Source organism: Macaca mulatta, chromosome 8 (assembly GCF_049350105.2).
Source record: "Macaca mulatta isolate MMU2019108-1 chromosome 8, T2T-MMU8v2.0, whole genome shotgun sequence".
In the NCBI taxonomy this organism is placed as follows: Eukaryota; Metazoa; Chordata; class Mammalia; order Primates; family Cercopithecidae; genus Macaca; species Macaca mulatta.
The window spans coordinates 91,517,444-91,538,904 of NC_133413.1; the positions used below are offsets into that span (position 1 = coordinate 91,517,444).

Consider the following 21,461-nt stretch of genomic DNA (forward strand, 5'->3'; position numbering starts at 1 on the left):
TCACTCCAATGAGACTCTTATAGGCAGATTGTCCAATGTGACCAGAAGATGACCAGTTTGATGCAGCCGAACTCTGGGAGGCTGGACACCAGAAAGGCAGCATGTGCAGTGACCACACTCCCCAGCCCCACTGGCGCCTGCCTGTGTGGAGGGAATTATTGGTAGCCACCTCCTTTCACACAGGTCACTTTTGTTTGGCAGATATAATGGAAACCACAGGGCAAACATGCACCCTTCAGGCATTAGCACAAAGGGACTGGCACCTCATACCTTGCTTCCATCTCACTGCCACCAACATTCCTACTTCAAATTAGAAAAAAACAAATATGAAATTCTTGGCCAGCCACAGGGATGCTATTGTGTGAAGCTGTTCAGCCGTCCCTTTGTCAACCGTGTTGTGAGTGCCTGCCATGCGCCAGGGATGGTGCAGGGTGCTACAGACACATCGTTCAACGAAACAGAAAGCCTTGTCCTTAGGATGTGGACACAAAGCAAGTTATTCCATTAGTGTCTCACTCTGGGGGAATTAGAAATAGTGTCTCCAAGGGGTGTGTGAAAAAATGACAATGGATCCCCCAGTCCTCCTGAACTTACCAACACCCAGCACCCCTGTGTGTTCTAAATCCCTGATCATCACGGAGGGGTGAACTTTTGCTCTCTGGTTCTAGTTGTCTGTATCATGTGGACAGAGAACAGGCACCGGTGTCCCGATTACCCCCGTTTCCTTATCGGTAAACAGGGGTAACAGGACGCCCTCCTACCTCAGGTGAAAGCATGGTGTAAACTCGAAAGCAGGAAGGAAACCTCGCTGCTCCTTCTATCGGCAAGAGCATACAATGCATGATGTGCAGGTCATGCAGCGTGGCTGTGTGTGCCCAGGGCTCAGACTGCGTGCTTCCAATTACAGATCCTTAGCCCGCTGGCTCTGCGATATCAGGCAAATTAGCAACATCTCTGTGGGAGGCAGAACGACCCTGAAAAATGTCTGCCTCCTAATTCTTGGAACCTGTGAATGTGTTATGTTTTGTGGAGGGTATGGAGGGATTAGGGTTACAGGTGGAATTAAGGCTGTTAATTAGATGACTGGGATGAGAGGGAAGCCTGGATTATCCAGGTGGGCCCAATGTAATCACAAGTATCCCTGTAAGTGAATAGGGAGGTAGAGGGGTCAGAGAGCAATGTGAAGAATGAGGGAGAGGCCAGTGGATTCTCCTTGAGGCTTCAGGAAAGACCACAGGCCTATGGATGCCCTGATTTTAGTCCAGTGAGACCCATTTCAGACTTCTGACCTCAGAATTGCAAGTCAATAAATTTCGTTATTTTAAGGTTTGTTATTCGTTATTTTAAGGTTTAAATTGTTATTTATGAGGTTTGTGGTTATATTGTTACAGCAGCAATGTGCCCAGATTTGTCACCTTTAAATTGTGAATAGTAATAATAACGATCTTACAGAGTCGTGATATTATTAACAGTAATCTCGTGGGGTAAATGAATTAGTACATGTAAATTTACTAAAATATTCTAAAAGAATAAATGACTTAGTACGTGCACCAGTCTTAGAACAATGCCTGGCACACAGAAGTGGATTAATAAGTAGTAGTATTCATCCAAATGAGGTGTTTTGCTAAAACTGCTAGTAATACTAAAAGTGAGCAATAACACATTTCCTACTTTTTGAGCTACATATTTTGAGACCTAGGACTTCTAAAGGTGGTGAGGCCTCTGTGGAAAGCTGGGATTTTTGAAGAACTTACTGTCCCCATTGGTGAGTGCCCCATTCTGCTCACTGCTGGCAGGAGCATCTGTTGCCAAGCTAGTAACTGAACGGCTGAACATCTCCTTGTCTGAAGGCTGAAAAAACAAAAACAAAAACAAAAACACAAATGCATCACATTGCTAAAAATCTGGACGGTAGAGCAGAGGAGAAGATCCATGGCTTTTTCAAAAAATTAAAACAGCAGAAACAGAAAACAGAATCTCCTACATTAGTCCCCCCTTATCCACAGAGAATACATTTCAAAACCCTAAAACCATGGGTAGTACTGAACCCTACACAGACTACGTCTTTTCCTATCCATATACGTTATACCTATGATGATGTTTAATTTATAAGTACAGTAATTTAACAATAACCACTGATAATAAAACAATAACTATGAGATTAAACAATAACCACCGATAAAACAGAATAACTAGAATGTATTACAATGAAAGTTATGTGAATGTGCTCTTTCTCTGTCTCAGAATATCTTGTATAGTTCTCACCTATTTTTGGATTGTAGTTGACTGTGGGTAACCGAAACTGCAGAAATCAAAACTACAGATTGAGGGGAGCTACTGTTTTTAGATTTAAATTAAGTAAAATAAAATAAAGTAAACTGAGTTCCTTGTTGACTAGTCACATTTCAAGCGCTCAATAGCCACATGTGGCCAGTAGATACCATATCAAATAGGAGATACGGAACACTTCCAGCACTGCGGAAAGTTCTATTAGACAGTGTTGTCCCAGCATCTCAGGGGCACTGGGAATCTTCCAAAGCCATGTGCAGAGCTTCCTGCCAGGTGACCTATACAGGGCTACAGGCAGGTTGTGAGATATCAGTTCCCTTAGCTCAAGGCAGGAAGGGGACTGGTCAAAAAAGACATGCTTCCAACACAGGTGCTGTAAATCATTATTATTGGTAAAGGTGTGCCATGCCATGAGAAACGGGGAAAGGCATCACCCTTTGTCATGTGAAGGGAACAGACATAAATCTGGTTAGAGAGAGATAATGCTATTGATTTCTGAAACCATTTTAGAACCAGCCAAGCCTCTGGCTGCTAGGTTCACAGAAACAATAATACGCTGAAAATTAGCTCTGCAAACTTTTTTTTTTTTTTTTTTCTGATGAGGTCTCAGCTTGTTGCCCAGGCTGGAGTGCAGTAGCATGATTATAGTTCACTGAAGCCTCAAACTCCTGGGCCCAAGAGATCCTCCTGCCTCAGCCTCTGGAACAGGTGGGACTACAGGTATGCGCCACTACATCTGGTTAATTTGAAACAAATTTTAAGAGATGGGATCTTGCTATGTTGCTCAGGCTGGTCTCGAACTCCTGGACTCAAGTGATGTGCCCACCCCAGCCTCCCAAAGTGCTGGGATTACAGGCGTGAGCCACTGTGCCCAGCTCTGCAAATCTTTCTTATTCTCACAAATAAACTTAGGACATTTGGAGGGAAGAATGGCATCAACAGTTGGTTTTCTGCAGGGATAGAATGTGTAGATGTTACCCAGAACAATATGCCAGGCTCGGCTATAGCTAAGAGTAGTCAGAAAGCAAGTTGGTGTTCATGTATTTCTTTAAATACCCAACTTGTCTCAGGTTGCAGCCTGAATCACTGCAAATGTGATTTGCTCCCTGTCCTTTTTATAGCCTGCATGTTCCAAGAGGCTACCTCGTGCTCCAAGATTCTACAAGGAAAGTTGTGATGTAAACAGCACACGAACCTTTGCTAGTTGGCCTCACAAATTCTCTGACTCTTGATTGGAAGCTAATAATAGACAGCAGATAGTTCATGCCGTGCCGTGATCCAAAAGTGTATTGGGAGTCAGCTGTTTCAATCCAATGCAGTTCATTCACGTCTGATGAGCCCCCAGTGAGATGGGTCACTGTGTTACGTTGCCAGGAGTTTGCAATGCAGGTGCTAATATCCCAGAAATGTTGTTATAAATGGGCAGGCATTGGTGTGGGGGAGGAAGGTTCCCAGGTGGGCCCATAACAGCATAATTGATCACAGCTGAAGTTACCATAATCTAGACTCTAACTACTATTCCTAATCTTTGCTTTTATGAGATGAAGCATCTGCAAGTTGTGTAAGATCTAGGAGCTGCAAAGCTCTTAAAGAGAGCTGGGTGGGCGAGCGTGTGTACATGGGTGCCAGTGCCCGGGTAAGCATGTGTTCCTGTGTGTGCTCGCGCTTTCTCACAGACATTCACATCCATAGAAATGAGGCTATGGGTTGGGGCAATAATGAATTATACGGTGGATGAGGAAGAAGGCATGGGGATGGAAGTCAGCTTATTCCTTTTATTCACCTGCCACTCTCTTCGTATCTCACCCGGGCTGCTGCCGACCTTGAGTAGGACAGCAGGAACCCAAGCTCTAGGCCAGGGGCTTTCACACTTGAGCATCCAACAGGATTGCCTGGGTGCTTGTTAGCCTTTCACTGGGCCCCACCCCCAGGAGAATTCGCATTTCTAAGGAGCTCCCAGGTGCTGCTGCTGCTGCTGGCAGCGGTCCAGGCCACACTGCAGAAGAAGCCCTGCTCTAGAAGGAAGTGAGGAATAGCGGTGCGAGCCCTTCCCCAGCCCCTCCTCACCTCCCAACTGGCACCAGGAGAATGGTGGAGTGAGGAAAGGCAGGGTCCTGGAGTCTGCATGGGAAGAAGTGACAGTGGGGCGTTCCCTCCATCCCTCCCACCCTCCCTGCTGAGGCCACCACAGCAGCGATCACCAGGCAGAGCAGAGGCGCTGGGAACAGATGAGAAGTGGGGACAATGTGGACAACCAGAGATGGGAACAGGGCGAGAAAAAGAGTAAAGGGAGGAGTGGTGATGAGGGCCCAGGAAAGCGGCAAAGGGTGAGGTGGGTGTGTGGATGCAGAAGGGAGGGAAGGAAAATCCTGGGGGTCCCAGGAGGAACCGGGAGTCCTGACAACTTCCTGCCTGCTTGGGCCAGAGGAGTCCCAAGAATTGGCAGGTCAGGAAGCCTAGACTGGAGATGGCCTCTGGTCATCTCTGCAAACGTCTGCTGGCTGCGGGTTTTACACCAGACCTTGGCTCATCCATGCTTCCTTGTTTGCACCCCTCTCCCCGCAACGAGTTTTTGCTTGACCTTGAGAAATGATGTCCGGAACAAGAAGCACCTTTTGTTGTGGCACTGCCACGGGACTCAGGGCAGACTCTGAACTCTGCCTTGCTAATGTGAGGATGGGCCCCTCCACAGCGGCTGTTCAAAAGCACGGGCCTGGGTCAGAGAGGACAAGGAAGGACCTGGACACTCTCAGGCTGTTCCTCGCCAGGGTGGATCCCTGGGGGCCTCAGGATCATCAGGACCTGTAAGATACTGAGGGCTGGGAAAACACCAGCAAGGCCAGGCTATACCTAGGGTGCTGTGGGTCCCAGGCTCCCTCCAGCTTCATGACCTGTTGTTATGGGTTGAACTGTGTCTCTCCAAAATTCATGTCCAAGTCCTAACCCTCAGCACCTGAGAATTTGGAAACAGGTGCATTTGGAACAAACATTTGGAAACAGGGTCATTGCAGATGAAGCCAGTTAACATGAGGTCGTGCTAGAGTCGGGTGGGCCCTAGTTCAATATGCCTGGTGTCTTTGTAAAATGGGGAAACTTGGACACAGCCAGCCATGCACAGATGGGAGGTGATGTGAAACACAGAGGGAGGTCGCCATAGGAAGATGAAGGCAGAGATTGGGGGGATGCCTCTACAAACCAAGTCACAGCCAGGGTTTGGCTGCAAACCACCAGCAGCCAGGAGAGGCCTAGAACAGACTTTCCCTCAGAAGCAACCAATCCTGCCAACACCTTAATTTTTGGACTTCTGGCCTCCAGAACTGAGAAACAAACTTGTTATTTAAGCCACCCAGTTTGTGGTCCTTTGCTATGACAGCTCTAGCAAATTAACAGAGGCAAAAATCTCCCATCCCTGCAGTAGGTGGGAGCCATCTAAGGATCATTCCGGCAGCAGCACTACTGTATCCATTTCAGAAGCTCTCCCAGTGAACGCGGGGGAACTCACAGGCCTCCAGCCATGGCGGCCACAAACCTACAGAAAGAGGGTGTGTGGTGGAGGGGGCCCCGGTTTAACTTAGGCTTAGCTCTCCCCGTGGGTTCTACTCAGGCTGGGGGCACGTGGGAGCACACTGAGATAAGTAGCTGATGTTCTGGAGCATGCGCAGACAGGCGGACAGGCAGACAGGCAGACAGGCGGACGACGCACGCGGGCTCACCACGTTCATCAGGTTCTCATGGTCCCCACTGTGCTGTCGCGGCTTCTTTTCCCTGAAATGAAAAGTGAAATGTTGTAATGTCAAATGTATCCCCCTAAAATCAAGCGCACACTATCCTTTCCTATCCCAATTCTTATCAGCTTTTAAATCTCTCTTGTTTTAAGAACCATGTTTATTTTGTCAACAAAGACAAAACCAGACACTGACTTCATGGCCCGTTAGCAGGTGCTGGGTAAGTGGAGGTCAAGCCTCAACTAGGAACTGTCCCCTCCCTTGGCACCCCTTCTTCTGGGAAAAAAGCAGACAAGTTCACGAGGAGAGGACCGAGGCCCAGGCCTGCATAGAAATTGTTTATACCTAAAGTAGCAGAGTAAGTTATACCTTTATTTTTTTTTGAGAAAATGCAGACAATTATCTCACTTAGAGTCTCTGCAAAGTCACGCACTGCAGTGGGATGAAGAAAATAAAGAAAATACAAATTTTGGCGTGCCAGGAAGGGTACATGCTCTCAGGATGAGTCATATGTACTTCCAGTCTATGGGAAAGTCTGTCAAGTAAAAATAGAATTTGTTTTTACTCGGGACAGTCTAAAGAAAGCCATCAGTTGTAGAGAATACGCGGCCGGCCATCCACGTTCTCTATAAGACAAGGGTGACACCTAGTGGGAGCATGAGTAACTACAGAAGCAGGCCCATCCAGGCCCAGGGAAGTCCGGGCCCCGTGGCCTTTCTTTGTCTTCCCAATCATTCAGACTCTGTCCCAGCCACAGAGGTCTGGGTCCAGGCTGGGCAGGGATTAGGAGGCTAGCTGGGTTCAGAGAGTCTTGGCTTTTCTCCTCCTGACAGATTATAGGGTAGGAAGCCATTTCAGAATTTTAAGTGACGCTCCTGGAGTTGCTTCCGTGATGGAGGGAGAGTTTGGACAGGGCTGGCTGACGGTCAGCTGGTCTACATGGGCCTCTGGTGGCATCCAGCCCATCAGAAGGTTATGTGCTTTGTAACAGTTCCAGAATGTCCTGAAAATTACTTCTGGTGAGAAAGAACTTCTCTCTGAGCAAAGATTTCTCTTGGGGGGGGGAGTGCACTGACATTTTACATGAGACAGGAGAGAGAGAAAAGTGTAACTCTAAAAGAAGGACACTGATGATTATTTCACATACAGCATGTTCCTCTCCTGGGAAAATAATCTGTTTCTTGAGAAACTGAAGGTCTACACTACACATTTTTAATCGTAAACAATCCCTCTGAAACCACGTAGCAGCAAATATTCTGTGACTTCCGCGGGGTGGTGGCAAAAAGATGCGCATCACACAAAATTTCAAAACGCCCACAGATGAAAAAAGACAAAATCCATTTTGATCAAGGGTGTGCTCGAAAGCACTGCAAGACTTTCATTCTGGGAAGTTTAAAATACAAAGAACAGCAGGACTTCCGTTCTGGGAAGTTTAAAACATAAGGGCTCTTCTAGTTGCTCCCCAGCAAAACCAAATATGGGTTTTCCTTCAGTGAATAAAGAATGTCCCGAGATGCTCTGCAGTGGACAGAAGCGAGTTAAAGCTAATGCACAAGTTTCTGGGACAGCTCTGTGGCGGGATTCCATTCCTAACAGGTTTTTCACAGAAACTCTTCTGGGTACAGGGGATGTATTAGTTTAAGGTACCGGTATATACACTCTGGTTCTCACCTGTCACAACTGGAGCACAGGAAAATGAGGAAGGTGATGACGAAGAAAATGGCGACAGTGGCCAGACTTCCCCACAGGGTGATCTGCATCTGTCCACTGCCCAGCAGGCTCCCCATGGGCCCCATGGCAGGAGCAGGCACTGGTACCAGCCGAGGGAATCAGTCAGTCCTTCAGAGGTGGCGACATGGGGGCAGAGAGCTGCATGCTGCAAAGAGACCAGGGCATTTGGAGAGTAATTCTTGGGTAAACTGGGAGAATCTGTAACTTGGTCCCTGTCAGGAGCGAGACCTTTGCGCTAAGTCGGAAGCGTGTGCTGGATGCTGAGGAGAGCCCCGGACTGGACTTGAAATTGGACTCTGGGCAAGTCCCCTCCATGGTCTAGGCCTTTATTTTTCTTACCTGAAAATGAAAGCGGGAATATACAGCTGCCTGGCCCAGTGTTTGAAGCAACGGATGTCTTGTCTTGGTATGTTTGGGGTGGATTCTTCTATTATTCTTGTTTCCCCCCCACCCCCTTCAAATAGGGTCTTGCTCTGTTGCCCAGAGTGCAGTGGCACAATCATGGATCACCGCAGCCTTGACCTCCCTGGGCTCAAGCAATCATCTCCTGAACCACCCCGCTGTCCCCTACTGCAGGGTCTACAGGCATGCACCACCATTCCTGGCTAATATTTTTATTTTTTATAGAGACAAAGTCTCACCATGTTGCCTAAACTGGTCTCGGACTCCTGGGCTCAAGCAATCCTCCTGCCTCAGCCTCCCAAAGTGCTGGGATTACAGTGTGCCACTGCGCCTGGCCTGGATGGATTCTTAATGTCTTCAAATAAAGATTTCAAGTACTCCATAGCAAATAAATACACGCTCATTTGGGTTCATTTTTTAAAAAATCAGAACAGTATATAACAATTCTTATATAGCTTTTGCAAAAATGCAACTCATCATTTGCCCCCGCCCCTCACTGCCTTCTCTCATCTCCCTCACCCACTGTTCTCTGAGAAGGTTTAAGGTCAGTGTAACTAATGAAATAGAATGTCTTTATATTCGCCTGCATTTATTTACTCTGAGTATGTTATGTATTCTATGTTTTCACTACCCTGCCGTCAACACCCAATAAATGCATTTTCAAGTGAATGGATGAAGTATGTGCTAAGAATACATCCCCGACAATAAATAAGACCTATTTATGCAAGAGAAGCATAAGAGCTGTACCTAGTACATTTCCGTACCTGGTATGTACCAGGGATTCTGCTAAATGCTTTCCTCATTTAATTGCTGTCACCACCCTGTGTAGGAGGCACGGTTAATCCCCCTTTTACAGAGATGGAAGCTAAATCCCAGCAGAGCGGTGACTTCCCCCGAGTGTCACAGGAGCTAAGCGGCAGGGAGGGATGAGTCCATCTGTCTCAGACTCCAAAGCCTGTGCTCTGCGTCCATCAAGGAAGCTCCTTGGCACTGTGGGGATGCTGGGACTCACAGGGGTCACTGCGCCCTGTCCCAATACTTCCAAACAGAAGTGATCAGATTCCTTGTGCGAAATATTTTAAGAGCTATAGATATTTTTAAAATGGAGTTGTACATCAAATGATCTGTCATCACAGAGGCCTTGTTTAAAGAATATTTGCTCAATTCTAGAACATTCTAAATGAAAAAGAAATAGCCTCTAAGTTGGTCTCGTGTCATGAATAAAGCAAATACTTTTGGTTTTTGATAACAGTGCAATATCTTCCTTGAAAAAGACTGTCAGTATTTACATTTTCATTTGCTTCAGTGATAAAGCTGTGACTGTTTTCAGCCATCCCTGAGCACAGGTATCAAGACGGCAGGGGTGGCTTCGCAGCAAACCAGCGTGCCTCCTAAGATGGGGAGAATAAAAGCCATTTTGGCAAAGGTGGTTCAACTGGACCAAATTATCTCCAGGTGAAACACTGTCACATTTATGTGAATATTCAAAGTTAAGGAATATTAAAAAGCTGAAGAAAAAGAGACTTTTACCTACAATGTATACAGAGAGTGCTCTGAGAGATGAAGTTGTTTGCCTCAATCTTTGAATCAACATGAACATCTTCTAAGGCTCTATAATTACATAAATGCAGGACTTCCTGCGTAACACAGAACTTCTTTCTTCCTATGTTTGATTGTATGTATATTATGCCTAACACGACAGGCGTACAGTAATAACGAGTCAAATTACTTTTGCATGTTTGCCCCCAGACAGCTATAGCCAAATGAAAATAACCACCACTTCTGTGATTTGTTGATGCAAAGAATAATTCATTTTAAACTGAGACTACAAATTGGCACCACAATAGGTTTTAAAATGCATTCAAGCAAGCACCTAAATCATAGTGACCAACGAAAATATATAAAATACATTTTTATATACAGATCCAAAGCATAAAACATTTTAGGAATCACAGACAAAAGGTATCTATCTCCTGTGCAGGCATCTGTTTGTTCTTCATTCATTCATACAACAGATTAATTAATGCCTATTTATAAAATGGCATGTTCTTAGAAAAGAGTTTGCTGTGTGAGTTATTCAAAAGCCAGAGATCCATCCATGAAACCTAGTGTGGAATCGCCAATACCTGTCTCTTTTCTGTACATGTTTCTCTTTTCTCTCTCCTCTCTCTTAACAGAAGGAGGTCGGTATAATATGATGAGAGATGTGGGGTGCCCAGCCTATTAGAACAGTACAGGGAGAAAGAAGATGACAGGGGATGATTACAAGCTGCAGAATAAAGGATGGAACCAAGAGAAAATGTGTCGAAACTCCTGGCTTACTCCCCTTCAATTAGAATTGTCTGTAAAGCCACTGAAAGACTTTTCCCCAAGTTCTTACTGTGGACAAAATCCTCACAGTGAACAGAGTGATCACCATGGGGTGCGCGTTTCTGAGTCAGATGCACTGTAGTCCTCAGGGACAAACGCCCCAGTTGCTGGGGTGGTTTTCTCCTCTTGGACCCTCTAAGTGCTGTTCTGCAGGAGGACTGTGGGACACCAGTCCCCGTGGTCGTGGGCAGCCCTGGCGGGTCAAGAGTGGCTGCACCAGCAACTGCCACCTACTCTTCTTTAGAGGCCTGGCAGAGTATGTGTGTGTGTGTGTGTGTGTGTGTGTGTGTGTGTGTGGCGGCAGGGTGGGGGTGGTGGCTGAGGGGATCTAGACTAACATAATCTTTGATCCTTACAGCAGACCTCCTGGGTGGATGGTTCCCATTTTGGAGAAGATCTGTGCACTGCTACCCTTCTCTCCTGGTCTCTCTCTCTTTTTTCTGGATGTTTGTTTCCAAAATTCTGCTGCCCATGCCTTATCTGGCTATCTCCTTAAATTTTGGCAGCTCATCTACACTAAGCCAAGACTGTCGCCTGCTCACCCTCCTGCTCACATGTCTAGATGGACATCCTGGTAAATGTGTGTCGGTGGACCGGCTCCTCCCCTGTGCATGGAGATAACCCGCCCCTCCCCCTGCGTGCAGATGCACATGGATCACTTTGTGTTTCACTTTCTTGGAGCAGCTGAGGGTAGAGGCCTCATGCAGAAAGCCCAGTGCTCTGCCCCTAGGCTGGACCCTCATGTATTGGTTTTACTGCCCTTAAATGCAGTGCTTGGGGGTCCTTATTCTGTTCTTTTGAATGAGGGGAAGGTGGAGGGAAATCAGTGTTCTTTCAGGTGGCCAGGGAGGCTTTTTAAAGGATGAGTGATGGGGGAGAGAGTAAGCCGATAGGAGCCATAGTGTATGGACAGTAAAAGTTACCCTGAACAGGAAGATCCCTGTGGCAATCAAGGCATTTCCAAACTCTACACTGTGCCAACCAGGCTCTCTGTGAAAAAGCCACCCAAGGCAGTGCTGTCCTGTGACATGGTTATGGTCCACAAGGACCATCTTATTTTGGGCTGATTCAGTATCAAGTAAGTTATGTCTTGACTATCAGGAATGATCTCTTCCAGTGGAAATATCTGAACCATTTGGAAGAGCATCCCTTATGATTTTTTTCATGAAGATATTTAAATCTGTTTCTCTGAATCCTGTTCTTACTTGACTCAATAAACTTGCATTCAACTACAGAATATTATATAAGACAAGGTCTTGCTCTGTCACCTAGGCTGGAGTGCAGTGCTGTGATTACTGCAGCCTCGACCTCCTGGGTCAAGCAATCCTCCCACCGCTGCCTCTTGAGTAGCTGGGAACACAGGCATGTGCCACCATACCAGGCTAACTTTTTTTATTTTTAGTAGAGATGAGTTCTTGTTATGTTGCCTGGCTGTTCTTGAACTCCTTCCACCTTGGCCTCCCAAAGTGCTGGAGTTACAGGCATGAGCCACCACACTGGGCCTATTTCTTCAAAGTTTAAAAAATTCTCTTATCAGATCACATGCATAAATATTCTGAGTTATTCCACACAGGGCAAAGAAGGACCATTTATTTTAATTGTACCTCCACTAACACTTAATTTTGGCACCTGAATGTTGTATTAAGATGAGCCACAGAAGATGGTAATATTAATGTGATCACAGATTTAGATTAATAGTTGCACATTAATTCTGTTTGCTATAGAATAGGCTTCATTATTGGCTGTACTGATGTAAAGTCATGGCTGGAGACTGTAATATAATACAAGTATATAGTATTGCTGTAAAAGAGGCAGTGGTATGACCTCAGTCTCCACTCCAATTTTGTATCATTTCGAACTACCGTGAGAACTTGTCATTAGCCTTGAGAAAGGTCAGTGCTTATGGTTAAAGGACTTTCATTGGGGCTTCTTTCACAGATTTGTCTGATTAATTATTTTGGACTAAAATCTCCATACTCTTTTACCTTTTCATATCCACTCATTTGTTTTAATGAATAAGTGATTTAATCACTAGAAAAACCACTGGCCTTTTAATTTAACAGCACGTCTTTTTTTTTTTTTTTTTTTTGAGACAAAGTCTCGCTCTGTCACCACGCTGGAGTGCAGTGGCGCTATCTCAGCTCACTGCAACTCCACCTCCTGGGTTCAAGTGATTCTCCTGCCTCAGCCTCCTGAGTAGCTGGGACCACACAGGCGCGCCACCACACCCAGCTAATTTTTGTATTTTCAGTAGAGACGGGGTTTCACCACGTTGGCCAGGATGGTCTCCACCTCTTGACCTCGTGATCTACCTGCCTCGGCCTCCCGAAGTGCTGGGATTACAGGCGTGAGCCACCATGCCCGGCCAGCAGGTGTCACTTTTAACCACAAGGTGGCAGCATAATTCTGTTCTCGGCCCTATGCAGAACTTTCTTGAAGGAAAGCTGCTCAATTACTGTTGGTGCCTTATGCTTGGCATTTGAATTGTCTTCATCAGCCTGCACTATCAGCCACCAAGATCAATTCCAACAGGGAAAAACACACACATAAATTAATGAAAGGTGCAGACCAAATGGCAGTTACTTATTTCTTTGGCCAAACATCCTTAACAGGTAGGTTCTCTGATCATAGCAAATTCTATAAATAATAATTAGGTCGAGTTGGGATGGCCAGTGAGATTAGATATGGAAACAGACACTTTAGAGTTTCTTTGAAGCAGATCTAGGTCAGTAATGACAGTCATTACCTTTTTACAGCTGTTGCAGTTGACATATAATTAAACATGATAGAAGCCACCTCCACTCATGACCCCTCACTGTTGGATGAAATAAGAGCAAGGGCCCAATCCCAGTGGCAATTCTTCCTTCCTGGTCATTACCAGGCGTGGGAACCATGTGGTAAAATGACACGTTATGGGCTCTAAAGTAACCAGGTTTAATGATGGCAGAGGAAGCAGATTCTTTGGTGGGTCCCCTGGTCCTGTGAGCATGCTGACAGCCACACAGGCTGAGGCGAAATCAACTCTGAACAGAATCCTCAAGCCCCAGAAAGAGTTTTAAGCTAAAGTGTGTAAATTCAGGTAGTCTTCCATTCAGGTTACAGGGACTGTGCTACAGACAAGCCTGCCACACTGAACTTTGCATGGATGAGTATCTGTTGGAGACACACGGGGAATCACCTACCCAGATGTTTACTGTTCCATCCTGCTGAGGTACAAAGGCTTTTGCCTACACACGACTGTTATCAAGATCTCCCTATTCTGACCCTTCACTGAGTCACGGGCCGAACACACCCAGAGCGCAGAGGGTGGTGGAAGGTAAGTTATTCTTGTTTATAGATTCCTGAATCCTTTTTGAATGTCCCCACACAGCGATATCTTGATATCTCTTTCTGAATGAGTGTCGCTGAAAGAAACCTGGAATGCCTCAACATCACCAGACCACACTGACCCTGCTATCAGAACTCGCTGCTCACGGGAGAAAGAGCCCGGCACTCATCCTGAGAGCAAGTTACAAATCCTCACGGCCGTCTGTCAGCATAACCCAATCACTTTTCATACACACCAGACCTATCGATCCACATAGAGAACAGGAAAGCTGACCCTTTTGGTGGAGGGGTGTGTGGGGCTGTCACTTGTCTTCAAGAATACATTAAACTTACATCACAGAAATAATATAGTTTATTATTTATAAACACTTTTGCCTTCCGACAAGCCAAGAGGCCAAGTGAATTTGATGGGTAAGGAATGACTTCTAAGGTTGGTTTCCCCCAAATTCTGACTTGGAAGCCAATTCTCAAGGTTCATTTTTAATGGTGGAGAGAGAGAGAGACAGGGAGAGAGAGAGGGAGATGGGGGGAGTGAGAGAGAGAGAGAGACAGAGAGAGAGAGAGAGAGAGGAGAGAGGGAGGGAGGCAGAGTGCAAGGGCATGGTCTTTCTAGAAGCCCATATCACATGCACTCCGACAGAACCCTGAGATGTGCTTCTATTTGGGCTAATGCGATACATTCTACACTGACCGCATAAGGAACACGGGTAATGGGGATTCACTTTGCACAAGAAGGCTTCATGGAACGTTTCAGACAGTGTGTATTTTGGGCTTTAGGTTCTATTTCTTCCTGCCTTGCATGTTAGCTCATCCAGTCTAATTTCCTTGAGGGCAGGGATGTCTCCACCTCATTTCCCACCATATTCCCAGCACCTCTATGACCTGGGAAATAGGAGCCAGTAAGGAATTTTTACTGAATACATGTTTCTGTAGGAAGAATGATGAATAGATTCTCAAGTGGATTCTCAAAATGCAAGTTTAATTCATAATTTATACCACAAGGAAAAGAAGGAGAGTAATAGGGATGAGCACACTAAGCAAACAATTAAAAAATAAGCTAAGTGTGTCTTAAGGCAAATCCTTTTTCCTGAGACAGAGTCTTCCTCTGTTGCCCAGGCTGGAGTGCAGTGGCATGATCTCGGCTCATGACCCTTTAAGGTAGATGTTACTGAAATCAATTTTAAGGACTCCTGGGTTTAAGCGATTCCCTGCCTCAGACTCCCGAGTAACTGGGACTACAGGTGCGTGCCACCACACCTGGGTAATTTTTTGGTAATTTTAGTAGAGATGGAGTTTCACCACGTTGGCCAGGCTGGTCTTGAACTCCCACCTCAAGTGATCTGCCAGCCTAGGCCTCCCGAAATGCTGGGATTACAGGCGTGAGCCACTGCACCTGGCCTTAAGGCAAATCCTTCACTCTGGAATGAACACAGCCATCTGGGTTCTCTGTATTGTCACTGAAGCAGCTGAACATCTCCTGAGAAAAGTCACAGCACCGTAATATCGGTGTCTTCATCCCCTGCAGCAGGCCTCTCAACGCCAATGATCTCACCATGTCCCCAAGCTTAGTGTTCTACTGACCCCTCTCTGCAATGACAATTTCACACCTTCTCCAGCTCCTAGGTTCCTGACACAAGCCTCAAGGGGGCTGGACCTTCCCTTTCTCAAAGGAAAAAGGAGCCTTAAACAGTGTTGGCTCTCTTTCCAATGTTTTTCATCTGACAAATCTAAGCATCCTATGAGTCTCACTTCTTTGGGGCAGCTTTCCTGACGCCGAAACCCTCCCACCTCTCAGGTGTAGCTGAGGCCCATCTTTTACAAGTTTTTTCCTTCCTGGCTCAAAATTGAAATTATGAAGCGATTCAAATGTCTCCTCTGCTGGGCTAAGCCCCAGGAGGGAGGAACTTTGAACGGACTTATCTGGTTCACAACTGTAGCCCTAGTGTGTGGCACACAGTAGGCACTTAATATTTATTGGATGAATTAATAGTTAAGAGGAAGAAAAGGAGGCAAGAGGAGTGCATATTGATCAGGTCTTCAAAGGTGGTAAGGTCGGAAGAAACCCTTTTGCTCCGTCCTCTCAAGTGATGCTGAAACTTGATGGGGGCACAAGAAACCACAAAAGCCTGCTTGCCCGACCACCTGGCCAGGGTAGGAGGGTCTCCACGGTGTTCCTGCCTGCACCTAATCCATCACTGTGGTTTTACCCAAGTTCCCTCCAGGGTCCCCAAGAGGCTCGCTACATACCAGTTTTGACTCATAGGCTTGACATAAAAAGCACTGAAAAATGGAAGTGAGCACAGACCATGTGTCTGCCAGCCACTTTGCTGCGGGTTATTTTATTTCGTCCTCATGACCCTTTATGGTAGATGTTACTGAATCCATTTTATGGATGAGGAAACTGAGGCTCAAAGTTAAGTGCCTTATTTAGGGTCATGTAGCTACAGGTTCCCAGACTCTGTCCCCAGCACTTCCTCTTCTAACACACCGCCCAGCACGCTCTTAGCCCCATGTATTCACAACCTCCAGGCGTCTGGCCTGTCTGGGACAGCAGCAGACAGGTGAGGACGTGGGAGCCACACCCATCTCCCCGGCAATCTTAACTTCACTCTATCAGGACTTGTCTTAGTACCAGAGAGAAGAATGTTCACTTCCGTCTGGTACACCCACTGCTCACTCCCAGCCATGCATTAATCATAAACCTCCTTCCAAGGGATCTGGAGGGCTTTACAAACATCCCACAAGCTTTGCTGTGATGGATGTGGTATTTACAGGCAGGCTGGGTGACTGAGACCAGCACTATTTGCAGTCACACTCTGTTAAGCATTGCTTTGCACTGTTTCTATTTGGCTTCTGAGGGACAGTAATTCAGCCACCTTTTTTTTTTCATAATAAAAGACTTAACAAAAAATAAACTTCAGTTTCTTTGCCACAAGGTTCAAAAATGTACTGCTTGACACAAATGCCTCTCAATCAAATTTCCTACTCATGGCTCATGATATTGAAAAGATCCACTTCCTTTTAGCATTTGTTTAGCCTGGGCTAACTACAAATGCCCTGTTTCTGCAGACAGCTACTACCTCACTGGGACTGCACAGCAAAAGATGCTTGATCTGGGAAAAGTAAACCCTCAAGATTGGAGAAGTAGAATTTAAGAGCAGATGATCACTTTGTCAAAGCAATGTCAACAGAGGAGTTTGTAACACCGGTTCACTGTGAGCTAGTGCCAAGTCACAGAACGTGTCCTGTGGTCTCTCCCACACCATTAGATGTACTGCCATCGTAAGGACTGCTGGCTTAACAGTGTTAATATCTTGCCCAGCACTGGCAAAAATATAGCACTGGTAAATCATTACCCAGTGCTTAAATCATGGCTATCTTTATGATGTTTTAAAACATCATAAAGCCAGGCAAAATATTTCTTGATTCATAAAAATAGAACAAAAATCCTCAAAACACATCCCTCCAAGTTACTTACTGGTGTTATTGTGAATTACTTAGGGCTGGGGAAATGTCTCAAGAGAGACTAGCTTGATGAGAGAAAGTCAGAGCTTGTATTTGAAAATATATGTCCAGAGTTTATCCTCACAGCTTTCTGCCAGGAGAGGGCAGGGAAGGCAGATGACTCAAGGGGTGTGACTCCTAAGCCCCTGTAGAGGAAGGGACAGGGTCATGGTTCTTGTAGAATCGAACTTCCCCAAGGGTGGTCCCAGTTAGCAGCACCTGGGAACTTATTGAAATGCAGAATTCTGAACCTTCTCCCAGACTTATGACTCAGACACTCTGGGAGTGGGGCCCGGCAACCTCTGTGTTAACAAGCCCTGCAGGTGATCGTGATGCACCCTAAAGTTTGAGAAGCACTGTTCTAGAAGAGCTACTAGATGTATATATGGTGATCTGGGATCTTGTTATAGATTCTGATTTGGCAAATCTGGAGCGGAGCTCAAGAGTCTGCATTTCTGACTGGCTCCCAGGTGACGTCCAGGCTGCCGGTCTGTGAACTACATTTGAAGTAGCTCTAGTACAGATGCTGAAGGTTATGCAGCTGGATCCCTGGAGCTGAAACCTGGCTTTGAGCTTACTCAAAGATTATGGGACGATAAAGTCAGAGCTTCTGTTTCCTAGGAGCCTTCTTGATGTCCTTCCCACTCGAGTCTGGTAAAATGGCAGTGAATGGGTACATGGCTGCTATGCAGAAGTAAAGACCAGGTTTTGCTCTGTTCTTTTCCACTGAATTGCTGTGTGGCCTGAAGTGAGTCCAAGCCTCCCCATGCCTCAGAGTCCCCTTCTGAAAAATGCGGTCATTTCTGAGGGTTCTTTCGAACTCTTAGCTTCTATCATTTTATAGAAGTTGCCAGTGATTCCTAAAGTCTAAGATAAAAATTCAGGACTTTCCACACAAAGGCGAATGTTGCTCCAGCAAGAACCTTAAATTCTCAAGGTGATCAATAGTTTCAGCTCCCAGAAAGCAGGGCCTTAGTAATTCAGAGGCGAAGCTGATGAGGCCACACCAGTGGGGTGGATGTCAGGAAGAGAAGCTGTGGACGGCCTTTTTAGTCAGCGTGCAGCGCTGGGAATCACTCCCAACAGCCCTTCCAAAACACCATTTGCGCTCTGGCAACATCACCACGGTACACCGGCTGCAGGGCTGACTTATGAGTCTCTTTGTTTTTTCATTAACATGTACTTGGCATATTTACATATTTACAATTCAAATTTAGAGTAGCCTTTCAACAAAATGCGAAGACAGAACCAAAACACGCAGATGGTGCACGGACAGGTAACGTAGAAAGAAAACACTTCTCCTGAAAGCTTCTGAGGCTGTTTAAAGGCATATGCCCAAAATTTTGAAAAATCTTACAGAGAAAGCAAGTTGGAAATGGATCCATTTAATTTCTAATCTCAGGACTTGATAAGCTTGAGGAGGATCCAAATGTGATAAGAGATTCTGGAGACCTCTGTTTCTATTACTACAGACAGTCTGCACCTCGGGTTGGTTTCACTGGTTTCTTGACTAATACCTTGGATGATATTTCCTACTCGCTGACACTCTGTCATTCATTAAGCACATAATTGATAAATACCTACTATGTGCCAGGCACAATTTCATCTTCTAATCACACCATGAATATGAAATGATATTGGACCACTATGAACTTTGCAAGAGTTCACTGTTTAGGATTAGGTTCCTAATACAGAGCTATATTTTGACCACAAATGAAAAGCCATTTATTGTTGAACTCCAAGCTTGTGCAATCAGAATAAAAAAGCCACAAGCTCTTTCACTTCTACCATGTTGCACTAGAAACAACATTTAATCACAATAATTGCTGCTGGATTCTGTTTAGCCTGGCGGCAGAGGCTCCATGGCACTGATGCAGCTGCAATGCCCTTGGACTGATGTTGTTTCAAGCTGAGAACTGTCCCCAATGTGTCTGGTGGATTCCAAAGACACCCTTTGCATGTTCACAGGGTGAAAAGGACTCCCTCCCACGTGTGCACTTGACCACAGCGAGGGCCAGCCAGCCTCTGAGGATGGGCTAGATCCCAGGGACCAGGAAGCTGCTGTATAGAGCCTACCTCCCCCACTTTCTGAATGGAAGAAAACTGCTTTCACTTTACAGTTAAAGCGAAAGCTTAAAACAGCAAATATTCATGCAAGAGGTGACACATGCATTTGAAATCACACCAAGACATAAATGACTGGCAACCATGTCACCTGGTGAAGAAAAGAGGGGAAGGAAAAGGATGAGAGGGCTGAGGCCAGGACGCAGGGGCGTTGTGCATTTGAGAGAGACAGGACATGGGAGAATAGACTTAGGGGGCTTTCCAGGTAAATGTTTTCTGCTTCACCTCTTTGCCTGTGGCTGGCCTTAATCCAGGGGCAATTCTGTGAGAATGACATATGTATGTATGTATGTATATATTTATATACTCCAATACATTGATCTCCCTCTCCTCCGTTGTCCAATTTAGGGAAGATAAAGCTAAGTCAACAGAGGTGGGGGAAATCAGTACGACAGAACAGTAACACTGGTGCAGATCCTGTTCTTCAGTCAGACACGGCTGAATGTGGAACTCAGTGATCAGAATCAGTCATGCTCTTTGGAAGAGGTTCTTGTTCATTTCAAAGGCTGCTAATACCTTGGGGGAGCCAAAAAGACTTTGGACCTGATACAAAAGGCAATATGGAGAAAACTGGAGGGTCTCTAGTAGAGACACAACAATGGGACAGAACATTTCTGAGCAAGTGCATGTTCTGTCAACTTAAGTGATAAGTGTGATTGTGGCCCTATGGAATATCCAGCCTCCATCTGTATCAGAGCACGTGGCCTGCAGGTCCCTTCAGCACACCTGCCCCTCCATCTGTCAGCCTCATAGGCTTCACTTGCCGTCCTTCCCAGGCAAAGATGCCCTCCAGACTCCCTCACTCCCTGACGTTCTCCCAGTCCCGCCTTGTAACACAGGAGGCAATTTGTTAAAGGGCTGAGGCCCAGATATAATCGAGTTAGAGAGGGGCCCAAGAATCTATATTTTAATTTTTAAATTTAAATTGTAATTATTTTTTGAGATGGGATCTTGCTCTGTCGCCCAGGCTAGAGCACAGTGGCGCGATCTCAGCTCACGGCAACCTCCGCCACCCATTTTCAAGCTATTCTCCCATCTCAGCCTCCTGGGACTACAGGCATGTGAAACCATGCCTGGCTAATTTTTGTATCTTTAGTACAGATGGGGTTTCATCATGTTGGCCAGGCTGGTCTCGAACTCCTGACCTCAAGTAATCTGCCTGCCTCAGCCTCCAAAGTGCTGGGATTACAGGTGTGAGCCACCGCGCCTGGCCAAGAATCTATATTTTTATCTTGCGTCCTAAGTGATTTCAAAGTAGGTCATCCACTGGAAACCCTTTGAAGGACACAGGTCTGGAGCTCGTGAGTCCTGCACTGCCCAATCCTGAGTCTATTCTCTACCCCTTCTCTCCCTGTGTGGGCACTGAAGTGCCACCTCTTCCTGGTCCCTTTGCATCTCACTGGTTCTGCAGACAAGCCTCACTGTGTTCCTGGTTCATCGTGTGAAAGTAAAAATCTAATCTCCCAGTGGGTCCCCATGGGCAGAGGCAGTGAAACTCCAGAAGTCCACAGGGAGAACTCAGAAAACCGCTCCTCTTTAGAAAGCCACGGAGCTAATGTGATTACAAGACCTCATGCACCAAAAAGAATGCAATTCTGAACATCTTTATAGCTAATGAAAATCACATTGTCTTCCTCAAGATTTTCTTTTTTTTTTCTATTTGGAAATCATGAATAAAATGGAAGTTATGGGTTAAGGCTGTGTTTATGAAAAGTCTTGGAGTATAATGTGAAGAGTTTTATATTTTCCATTTTCTTTGGAAAGTAGAGCCAAGGAAAGTCTTCAGGTTGTACAATGAGAGCGAATATCACAGTGTGGCTCTGATGGCCCTGCCCCTTTCACTTCTCTATGCTATGTTTTCACTCCTTTTCTGGAAGGGGCATTTTAAAGGCATTCAATAGAGAGGCAGAGAGAGAGAGTAGCCTATGATAAAGCGGCAAGTCTGCAGGTGGGGACAGGCATATATTAGAGATGTGTTGTGGGAAGTGC

At 45.8% G+C, this 21,461-nt stretch overlaps 1 protein-coding gene across 12 annotated transcripts in view; it reads right to left on the reverse strand.

Annotated features, from left to right (window-relative positions):
- PAG1 (phosphoprotein membrane anchor with glycosphingolipid microdomains 1) overlaps positions 1-21,461 on the reverse strand; it is a 140,368-nt gene that overhangs the window by 17,829 nt on the left and 101,078 nt on the right. For 11 of the 12 annotated variants that reach the window (XR_013397316.1, XR_013397314.1, XR_013397315.1 and 8 more), the window contains 3 exons: positions 7,686-7,890; positions 6,003-6,054; positions 1,755-1,851 (listed from right to left, as the gene is read on the reverse strand). Coding sequence is in view for 8 of the 12 variants with exons in the window: in XM_001091544.5 (XP_001091544.3) it covers positions 1,755-1,851; positions 6,003-6,054; positions 7,686-7,810 (274 nt within the window). In the remaining 4 variants the exon portion in view is untranslated. The other variant, XM_077943851.1, reaches the window with a different exon arrangement.